General features: G+C 46.7%; 1 protein-coding gene across 6 annotated transcripts; it reads left to right on the forward strand.

Annotated features, from left to right (window-relative positions):
- Positions 1-10868, forward strand: Rit1 (Ras like without CAAX 1). 6 transcript variants are annotated; one of them, XM_050166265.1, is made up of 6 exons: positions 1-154; positions 530-673; positions 800-856; positions 7389-7462; positions 7621-7812; positions 9728-10868. In XM_050166265.1, the coding sequence occupies exons 2-6, from the start codon at positions 568-570 to the stop codon at positions 9956-9958; spliced, it is 660 nt and encodes a 219-aa protein (XP_050022222.1). In that variant the 5' UTR covers positions 1-154; positions 530-567; the 3' UTR covers positions 9959-10868. The 6 variants fall into 6 exon arrangements, with proteins under 6 accessions (XP_050022222.1, XP_050022218.1, XP_050022223.1 ...); XM_050166261.1 differs by having other exon boundaries at positions 45-187; XM_050166262.1 differs by having other exon boundaries at positions 75-199.
- The last annotated feature ends 200 nt before the right edge of the window (positions 10869-11068 follow it).

Below are 11068 nucleotides of genomic sequence, written 5' to 3' on the forward strand. Positions count from 1 at the left end.
CCAGAGGGCTTTGCGAGTCAGACCTAGGCGTGGGGCGGAGCAGAGTCCCTGTCGGCTTGGGGGCGGGGCTAGGGTTAAGCCCCGCCCACCGGCGCCATCTTCCTGGACCCGGGCGGGGCAGTGGGTTGTACGGCGCCGCTCGGGAAGGAATCAGGTCTGCAACCCGGACTCAGGGCTTCCTTCAGAGGTGCGGGCACAGGTGGGCAGGGACGGGAGGAGGGAAAGCGGGGGCGGCAACCTGAAGAAGACCTGGCGGTACCAGGCAGCCCTCAGCACGCTTCTGGCTCCTTCCTATTGGCACACTGCCTCAATCTGAAGAAAAGCCCAAGTTGTTTTTTTTTTTTTTCTGTAAAAAGTAAGTTTAGAAATCTGTGCCGTGTTTTAGGACTGAGACTAACGGGGAAGGGAGAAGACCTGGGTTTCTTAGTGTTCCGCAAAGAGCAGGGTAGGCCGCGGTGTTTGTGGGAGGCTGGGACTCAGACTGGCCGACTGTCTCCATCCTGGACTGAATGTTTTGTGCCTTCCCTAGGAGGCCTTTCCTAGGGGCCCTGGACTGCTGTAAGGACAATGGACTCCGGAGCTCGCCCAGTTGGTAGCAGCTGTAGTAGTCCTGCAGCGCTGTCACGGGAATACAAACTAGTGATGCTGGGTGCTGGTGGCGTCGGGAAGAGCGGTAGGTAACCGTTTCTATTTGACAGAAAAGTTTGAAAAGCACCAGATGGGTTACTGGCTCTTGTGCAAAGTTGATAGTTAAATTACTTCATGGTCACCGTCATGAGTTCCATTTCTTGTTTTGAAGCCATGACAATGCAGTTCATAAGCCACCGATTCCCAGAAGATCATGACCCCACCATTGGTAAGTCAGATTCTTATTTATATTTCAGGTACATCCTGTGAAAGTATCTTAATAGAGTTAAAGTTTAAAAAGTAGTATTTATATCTTGAGCTTTTTTGTGTATGTAATTCATACTTATTTAGAAACAAGGATAAACCGTTTACTTTTTTTCCTAGACTTCATATGCCACCTTTAGTCTTTGGGTTAGGTTGAGCATTAATAGACAAAGTTTCTCTTTTTTTCACTGAATGTATTCTGTATCGTTAGATTAAAGGAAGGTTTAAAGGCTACTCCACGAAACCATCTCTGGCTATCGCTTCTGAGGCTCTGACATGAGACTAACCTGGCAGTGTGAGTCAGCTGGTTTGAACTTCCACAAAAGGAAGCAGAAAAACAAGTAGAGCCAGCCTATTGAACTCTTAGACCGAGCTTCCACTGGAAGCTCTTGATTTATTTCCTTATCCCTGCAGCTGGGTATATAGCAACATCATCTGTATCTTTGTCATCTTTAGAGTGCCAATAGAGTAAATCAGTCTTTTTTTAATGCTGGGGATTGAGCCTGAGACTTCAGACCAAGCACACCAGGCAAGGGCTCTACCACTGAGCTGTATCCCCAGTTTTGTTTTGTGTTGTTTAAGTTGTGTTGTTGTTTTCTTTTGATAAAAGATTGAGCCCAAGCTAGCCTTAAACACACAGCACACCTTACGGCTTAGTCTGGGATTACAGGCCTGAGCTACCAAGCCCAGGTCTATGGCATGTGGGCTGTATTATTGTTGTTTTTGGTTGCTATCTTCTGTTGACTGAGAATGTTCCTCACTCCTAAATCATTAGGAAACAGTTGTGGGGTTTTTTGCTTGTTTGTTTGTTTTGTTTTTTGTTTTGTTTTTTTGAGACAGGGTTTCTCTGTGTAGCCTTGACTGTCCTGGAATTTGCTCTCTGTTGACCAGGCTGACCTCGAACTCAGAGTTCCGCCTACCTCTGCTGCAATGAAAGGCCTGTGCCACCACCCAGCAGCAGTTTTGATTCTGAGTGATTATATAAAAGAAGAGTAGGGTTGAGGAGGGGACAGAAGCTCCCATTAGCTGGGAGTGACGGCACACATCTGTAACCCCAGCCCTTGGGAGGCAAAGGAATGCGAATTCACCAGTCTGGGTTACAGAAAGAGTTATAGGCTGGCCAAGAGGATTAATGAAGCCCTCTGTCAAAACAAAACAAAAGCCTGCCATGCTGTGGCTGTGGTCATTTCATTTAGCATGTGCTTCTGTGGGTTTGGGGAAAGTGGGAACACTTGTCTTTTTATTGAGCTCTATGGGAGTTATTTATTTTTTGTGGTAGGGATCAAGCCTGGGGCCTCACACAGGCTAAGTCTATGCTGTACCACTGAGCTGCATCCTAGCTCTGCTCTGTCAACTTTAGAGATTGTTTCAGAGATTCAGCTGCGGCATGGGAACTAAAGAAAGTGACTTCAGGGTTAGGATTGTTTACTCAGTGCCAAGCGTTAGCGCTAGGCCACCCACTCGTGACTCCAGTGATGCTGCACTAGAAGGACATTGCCTGTGCTGGCTAGGTGGCCAGGCAGGGTCAGTATCTACCCTCTGCCCTGCAGGCTGCATGTTTGCCATGCATGCCCTCCTGCACTGCTGGTTCCTGAGTGTAGGAAGACTGGCTGGCAGCCTACCACACCCACCGCGTTATTCTGCCCTTGTTTATGGTGATAACTAGCCACACCTAGAGACTGACTGGAAAATGTCACTTAGTCACCTTAGTTGGGCTGGGAACCCAGACCCTGAGCTCAGGCTTCAGGGTCTACTAGGCCCACTTCACTCCTTGGTAGGATAGATATGTTCCTACACCTTCTTTATTCTCTTCTCCTGTATAGGTTTTTAGACTATCAAAATGGGCAGAATTTTCTTTGGTCATGCCCACGTTCTGTCTGTTCTCGTGTGCTGTGTTATAACCCTGACCAACAGTTCAGAGCATGGGGACCACTGGTTGTCTTTTGTTTTACCATGGTAGCTCATGGAGAAGGAAATCCGACTTCCCCAGGTCTCCTTCACTGAAAACAAAACTCTACTTCTATAACCTCCACCTTAACATCAGTGGAAAGGTGCTCGCCCCAAAAGCCTGGTGACTTGAATTTCAACTGAACCCATGTAAAGGTGGGAGGAGAGGGAGGAGAAACCCGAGTCCACAAAGGTGGTCTCTTGACCTCTGCACACCCACTGTTAGAGTCATGTGCATACATAATAATAGAAATATCTTTAGATAAACTAAAATCCAAAAGAGCTCCAGAGCCATCTCGTACTTCTTTTTGTATTTAATTTTTTATAAGCGACATTAAACAATCTTTTTGTTGTGCTTGGGGTTGAACCCGGACCTTGGGTACACTAGACAAACACACTATCACACTAAGTCCCCAGCTCTCTTATTTTTAAGATAAAATTCATATTTTTTCACCCCAAGAAGGTTTCACCGGTTTGTCTGCAGTGTTGTGGATTGAATTCAGGGCTTAAAAGACTGATTTTTTATTTGATGGCTATAGATGTTTCCTGTATGTGTCTGTGCACCACAGTGCGCCTGGTGCTTGCAGAGGCAGAGGAAGGGCGTTCGATCCCATGGACTGGAGTTAACAGAATGTTATAAGCTCTTATAGGGGTGTTGTGAGCCAAACCCAGGCCATCTGCAGGAACCGTCAATCAGTACATTTTTTTACCCGACTGCTGCTCTCTGACAGCGCTGTGTGACTCAGCAGCAAATGCTTGTGTGTCTTGAGTGCTGTGAGTGAGTACATGTATAGACTCACACAGAAGCACATATCTGTGTGACTGAAATTAAAATCTAGTTTGGGGACCAGTGAGATGGCACCTGTCACCAAGCCTGGCGTGAGATCCCGGTAACTCCCATGGTAGAAGGTGAGAATCAGTTCCTGCACGTCCTCTCCCCTCCATAGCCATGCTGGGTCATGGGATGGCGAGTCTGCCGAGCCTGATAACTTGAGCTCCATCCTTGAGTCTCACATGGTGGAAGGAAAGTTGTCCTCTGAACTCCACCTGCACCATGTGGCATGTGTGTGCCGACATGTACGCAGAACCTATTAAAGAACATCATTGGGGGCTGGAGAGATGGCTCAGTGGTTAAGAGCATTGCCTGCTCTTCCAAAGGTCCTGAGTTCAATTCCCAGCAACCACATAGTGGCTCACAACCATCTGTAAAGAGGTCTGGCGCCCTCTTCTGGCCGTCAGGCACACAGACAGAATATTGTATACATAATAAATAAATAAATATTAAAAAAAAGAACATCATTGGTTTGAAAATGTTAAGAGGATTTAATTTGGGGTGTATGTGGCTAGTTTTTTTTTTTTTTTTTTTTTTTTTTTCGAGACAGGGTTTCTTGGCATAGTCCTGGCAGCCCAGGACCTTACTCTGTATACCAGGTTGGCCTTGAGATCTGCCTGCCTCTTTCTCGTGAGTTCTGGGATTCAAGCCCTGCACCACCCTGTGTGGCATTTGATTCTCTTTTACTTTTCTGTGTTTTCCATGATTATAGAAATCTACATTGAAGAAGGTAGATGTGAGCCAGGTGGTGGTGGCGCATGCCTGTAATCCCAGCACTTGGGAGGCAGAGGCAGGCGAAGCTCTGGGAGTTCCAGGACAGCCTGGTCTCCATATCAAGTTGGCCAGCCAGGGTTACATAGTGAGACCCTATCTACAAAACAAAAAATAAATAGCAAAAATGTAATAAAATTAAAATTTTGTAAAGGGCTAAAGATCACTCAGGTCACATGCTTACGACCTGCGTTTAACACAGTGTTGCACCTGACAGTAACATGCAGAAAAGAGCTTGGTTTCGAAATGGAGGGGTTGTGACATTTTCTAGAAAATAGTGAAGCTGTGAGGGACACTGTGCTCACAGGGTCGCAGACAGGGTTTCCAGCACCATCACGACAGCTCACAGCCATCTAGTACTGCAGTTCCAGGCAGTCTGATACCATATCCTGACCTCTGAGGGCATCAGACACACATAATACACTTTCAGCCATAACACTCACATGCATAAAATAAAAGTAAGTCTTTAAACAAAAGTATCCAGGCACGGGGACTCCACCTTTTAAAACCAGTGCTGTGGGTGAGGTGTCGAGGAACCGCAGTGTATGCTGGCTCCATCACCACTGAACTGCAGTTAAGAAGACATTCAGGATTTTAGGATTAGCCTTTTAATTCTTTCTAAGTCTTTTTTTTTTCTAAGACAGTTTCACCTGCAACCCCGTTTGGCCTCAAACTCAGAGATCTGCCTGCCTCTGCCCCTTGCCTGCCCCTGCCAGTGGTGGGATTAAGGGTGTGTCCACCACCCCTCGTTTACCTTCTCTGTAAGGTGGAAATGATAGTGCTTTACAGTTTGCCTAGCCTAATGTTCTGTATGTGCGTTAATAAATGGCAGCTGGGACTAAAGCATGCACCACTGCGCCTAGCGGTTACATTTTTTTTAATGTGCATGCTGTGTGTGTAGGCATAGATGCCACAGCAAACGTGTGAAGTTCTGTCCGTCCTACTTTCATGTGGATCCTGGGCTTCTAACTCAGGTCGCCAGGCCTGCATAGCACAACAGTACCAGTTGAGCCACTTCCCCTGCCCCTGACCTACTGTTTTAAAAGAAATTCTTTCAGAATCCTTGTGGTGTTGGTGGTGCACACCTTTAATCCCAGCTCTCAGGAGGCAGAGGCAGGTGGATCTCTGGGAGTTCGAGGCCAGTCTGGTCTACAAGAGCTAGTTCCAGGACAGGCTCCAAAGCTACAGAGAAACCCTGTCTCGAAAAACAAAACAAAACAACAACAACAAAAAAGAGTCCTTGTGGTGGTTTGAATAAGAATGACCCCCACAGGTCCATGTATGTGAATGTTTAGTGACAGAGAATGAAACTGTTGGAAAGGATTAGGTTAGGATTATGGCCTTGTTAGAAGTATCACAGGGTGAGATTTGAGCTTTCAAAAGCCCACGGCAGGCCCAGTCTCCACTCGCTTTCTCTCAGCCTGTGCAACAGGACACAGCACTGAGCTGCTGCTCTCACATCATGCATGCTCCCCGCCATAGCTACAGACTAACGCTCTGAGACTGTAAGCCAGCCCAGTTAAATGCTTTGCTTCCTGAGAGCCCTGGTTGTGGTGTCTTCACAGCAGTGCACAGTGACTAAGGCCATCTTTTTCTTTCTTTCTCTCTTCTCCCTTCCTCTCTCCCACCCTCCCTTCCTTCTTTTCATTTATTTATTTATTTGGTTTTTCGAGACAGGGTTTCTCTGTGGCTTTGGAGCCTGTCCTGGAACTAGCTCTTGTAGACCAGGCTGGTCTCGAACTCACAGAGATCCGCCTGCCTCTGCCTCCCGAGTGCTGGGATTAAAGGCGTGTGCCACCACCGCCCGGCCTATTTTTTTATTTTTGAGACTGGGTTTCTCTGTGTAGTGCTAACTGTCCTGGAACTTGCTTTGTAGGCTGGGCTCAAACTCACAGAGATCCATCTGCCTCTGCCTCCTGAGTGCTGGCAAATGGATCTCTGTGAGTTTGAGGCCAGCCTGGTTTACAGAGCTAATTCTTGGACAACCAAGGCTTTACAAAGAAACTCTATCTCAAAAAACAAAACAAGGGCTAGAGAGATGGCTTAGCAGTTAAGGGCATTGGCTGCTCTTCCGTAAATCCTGAGTTCAATTCCCAGCAACCACATGGTGGCTCACAACCATCTGTAATGAGATCTGGTGCCCTCTTCTGGCTTGCAGACAGAACTCTGTGCACAGATTAATAAATATATAATAAATAAATAAGCCTTTTTAAAACAAAACAAAAAAATACATGACCACCCATGAACAAAGAAAAACTAGTGTACATATTTTGATGACTTTATAGCATCCTGAGAAAATTAAGCACATAAAAACAATCCAGGGGCCGCTGAGATGCTCAGCCGGTAAGAGCACTTGCCCTACTTGTGCTGTGACTTAGAGTGCATATAAAGGTGTAGGGAAAAGCTGACTTCATAAATTTGACCCTTGACCTCCATATGCATACACATACATACACACATACATCATGCATGTACATATACATCACTAATAATAAAATTCCTTAGAGAACTTGGTGGGCTGGGGAGATGGCTTGGAGGTTAGAGCGCTTGCTTTATAAGCTAGAAGCAGAGTTGAGTTCAGATCCCCAGAACCCTGGTAACTGACTTACATGAAATTCCAGCCTCCACAGTCAAAGACAGGCTTCATTGAGCAAGCTGCCTAGTGAGATCCAGTATGAGCCCTGGATCTCCATGCACATGTGCACCCATTCACACATGAGCATTCATGCATTTACATGTGTACATGCCAACGCCTGAGAGCAAACGTAAGGAGCTGAAGCCTGGGAATATAGCTCAGGGGTAGAGCATTCGCCCACCGTTTGAACCCCTGGATTCGAGGTCTGCCTCTACCAAAATAAGTGAATAAAATTGGACAGGACTGCCTCTTCTGTGGGGCAAGTTTTCAGATCCTTGCTTCTTCCCGCATGTGTGTTCCTCCCACCTGTAGAGGATGCATACAAGATCCGGATCCGCATCGACGATGAGCCTGCCAACCTGGACATTTTGGATACAGCCGGGCAGGTACTGAACCCAGAACTGTGTGGGTAGAGTGTGTCCTCTTGGAGGGGGCAGGCGTCTATGGACAGAATCACTAGTTTGTCTCTCTTGCCTTCCATTAGCCGGTGTGCGGGCAGGTCTGATTGCAGCAATGCATTTCATGGACCTTTGCTTCCCTCCAGGCAGAGTTTACAGCCATGCGGGATCAGTATATGAGGGCAGGAGAAGGATTTATCATCTGTTACTCGATCACGGATCGCCGAAGTTTTCATGAAGTTCGGGAGTTTAAACAGCTGATTTACCGCGTCAGACGCACTGACGACACACCAGTGGTTCTCGTGGGAAACAAATCAGACCTGAAACAGCTGCGGCAGGTGAGAAGCAAGGCCTGCAATGTTGTGGGTGGTTGTTTGTTTCTTGAAGATTGCTTTGCCTTAAAATAGAAAATGAAAATTATCCTATCCCTAGCTTTGGAAATGTCCCTTTAGCTATAAGTTTCCTGTTATAATATATAAAATCTGGATTTTTAGAAATCAATGCACAGGGTTTTAGACACATAATAACCTATAACCTGAGCATTTAACAGGTAGGCAGGAGGATCACCACACATGAGAGGGCAGCTGAGGGTTTGTACCCCTAGGCCCAGGCAGTCAGTCAGCACACCAATAGATGGCAGTAGAATACTCATTAAGTGAGGATCATGAGCGGTTAGCTTCCTGGATCATCAGAAAGGACGTTTGGCTGTAGTTTAGTGGTAGAGCTCCTGCCTAGCATACACAGGGACGAGGGTTCAATCCCCAGCTCTACAAAATAAAAGTTTATCTATCAATAAAGCTAAGGGCAACAAGAAGTCTCAGTAAAGGCGCTTGTTTGCCTGGAAATACGGTGGCTTGAATCCAATCCCTAAAATCCACACAGAGGTGAAACAAGAGAACCATTTCCACAGAGTTGCCAGCTGATTCTCTGTTGACTTTACACACGTGCTGGGATTTAGGCCTTACACATACAGTAAATAAATGAACACTTAATAAAACTAATGGAAACTTTAGGGTCGGAGGTTAAGAATACTGGTTACCCTTGCGGAGGACTCCTCCATCCCAGCGTTCACATTAACATGACTCAGAACCATCTGTAACCCCAGTTCCAGGGCATCTGATGCCTCTGGCCTCCAGGAGTACCAGGCACATACATGTACACAGGCATACATGTAGGCAAGACACCCACACACGTAAAATAATAATAATCCAAAATATAAATAAATCTGGGCAGTGGTGGTGCACACCTTTAATCCCAGCACTCAGTAGGCAGAGGCAGGTAGATCTCTGAGTTTGAGGCCAGTCTGATCTGCAGAAGGAATTCCAGGACAGGCTCCAAAGCTTCCCAGAGAAACCCTGTCCTGAAAAATCAAAAGCATAAAGCTATCATTATCAATATGTGTATTTACTTAATATCTGTTTCCAAAAGTTCCACTGAAAGGATTGGAGACTCAGTTCAGTCAGTAAAGCACCTTTTTTTAAGAGGGTCTGAGGCCTGAGTTCAGTGAGACAGGATTTCTCTGTGTAGCCCTGGCTGTCCTGGAACTCACTCTGTAGACCAGGCTGGCCTCGAACTCACAGAGATCCGCCTGCCTCTGCCTCCCAAGTGTTGGCATTAAATGTGTGTGCCACCACCGCCCTGCATAGATTTCATTTCTTGTTTTTGTTTTGAAATCCAGGCATGATGGTTTATAACCCCAACACTAGGGAGTTGGAAACGGGCAGAAGCCTGGGGTTTGCTGGCCAGCCTACTTGACAAGCTCCAGACCAGAGGGAAGCCTTGCCTCAGAAAAGAAAAAAGAGAGGCTGAGTTGTAAAGTTCAGTTGGTAGTGTGTCTGCCTACTATGCAGGAAGCTGGGTGTGAGACAGAAGGCAGCTGGATCTCTGGGTTTGAGGCTAGCCTGATCTGCAGAACAAAGTTCCTGGGCAGCTAGGGCTACACAGAGAAACCCTGTCTTGACAAAACAATTGAAAAATTATGTGGGCTCTGTCCCTAACCCTGCATGAAAGCAGGCATGGTGGCGTACACATGTTATCCAGGCACTCCTGAGGTACAGATGGAAGACTTACAAGAGACTCTGTCTTTAAAACAGCAATCTGGTAAGTACACTGGAAATAGAACCCTGTGATTGGGAGTCCTGTGGTACACGGCTTGGGCCCTCAGTGCCCCGGGGCTGTGTTCTCTGCTGGCCCCTCTCCAGCGGGGAGCCCTGTCCGTGCACTATACATTTTCTCATGTTTGTGCCTCTGAAGGTCTCCAAGGAAGAGGGGTTATCTCTGGCGCGAGAGTTCAGCTGTCCGTTCTTCGAGACCTCTGCTGCGTACCGTTACTACATCGATGACGTCTTCCATGCTCTTGTTCGCGAGATTCGGAAGAAAGAAAAGGAATTAGTATTGGCCATGGAGAAAAAGTCTAAACCCAAAAGCAGTGTGTGGAGGAGGCTGAAGTCGCCGTTCAGGAAGAAGAAAGACTCGGTAACCTGAGGGAAGTGTGACATCCCTGCTGTGAACTGCGGTGCTGCCCGACAGCCCAGTACCTGCAATAACGTGCACACTGTCCACTCTCTTTCCTGCTACCCTAAATGCCACTGGCGAGGGGGCCATGGCCACTGGGCGTTTTCAGCGACTCTGACTTTTTAGCCCTCAGAGCACTGCCCACTCCTTGATTGTCACAGGGGAATTTGATCTGCCATTGTTTTGGTTATGTTGCTGACGTAAATTAATTTGTGTAAATTGTTTATACCCAGGAGAATATGTATACCGTGTGCACTTGACTAAGTTTACAAAAGGAACTTTGCTGTCTACTCCCACCATCCTTCAACTTGAGCTTCCTGGTACTGTCTCACAGAAGGACCTCTCTACCTTGTTTTTCCACACTGTGTATCTTGGAGACAGAACAAAATATTGCATAGGGAAACTAACGATAAAGAGATTGGTGCTAAAGGTGAGTAGGCATCTGTGGCACGGACTCCTGTTGTAGATTATGAAGTGATTAGGGAGATATTGTTGTGTGTTTACACCAGGAAGACATGGCATATGGGGTCAGAAAGTGTTCCCGTGATGAGCCTGAGGACTGCGCGTTTGACCCAAAGGCGAGACAGAAACGGAAACGTAGAGGGAAGGTCTCTCTTGAACATACTTGTTCTTTTTTCAGTGTCTTGCCTTCCTTTATCTTTGAAGACTGGCGCTTTGAGAACTGCTTCTGGATCTGGACTAGTCACGAGCTCACTCAGTTCTTGTTTACATCCCTTGTTGGGCTCACTGCTGTGATCCTAGTATTTATAAGGCTAAAGTAGGAGAACTTCCACAAGTTTGCGGCTTGCTGGGCTACAGAATGAAAGCCTGTCTTAGAAAAACAAAACCAAGAATAAACAAATAAGTAAATTCTTTCTTAGGACAGCTCTACCGTATGCCTTATCCAGGCGTCCTCTCTGAAGAGCTGGGCCTGTGCTGTGGTTTTAGGCCCTTTCTTTAAACTGATGGTGTTGTCCGAACAGAAGAGGCATCTGGAGTCTGAGTAAAATTGTTAGGTGGTCTCTTGACCTCAGCAGTCATTAGACTTAGGCTTAAAGGTCTGGAGTTTCTGTTTGGCCG

Source organism: Alexandromys fortis, unplaced genomic scaffold, assembly GCF_014885135.2.
Source record: "Alexandromys fortis isolate MF-2015 unplaced genomic scaffold, M_Fortis_MF-2015_v1.1 scaffold_152, whole genome shotgun sequence".
In the NCBI taxonomy this organism is placed as follows: Eukaryota; Metazoa; Chordata; class Mammalia; order Rodentia; family Cricetidae; genus Alexandromys; species Alexandromys fortis.

Bases quoted from the DNA above. Each gene is read 5' to 3' on its own strand.
- Rit1 (XM_050166265.1), top strand. From the start codon at position 568: ATGGACTCCGGAGCTCGCCCAGTTGGTAGCAGCTGTAGTAGTCCTGCA. The intron at 674-799 runs GTAGGTAACCGT...CTTGTTTTGAAG, and splicing joins TGGTGGCGTCGGGAAGAGCG to CCATGACAATGCAGTTCATA. The intron at 857-7,388 runs GTAAGTCAGATT...TCCCACCTGTAG, and splicing joins AGATCATGACCCCACCATTG to AGGATGCATACAAGATCCGG.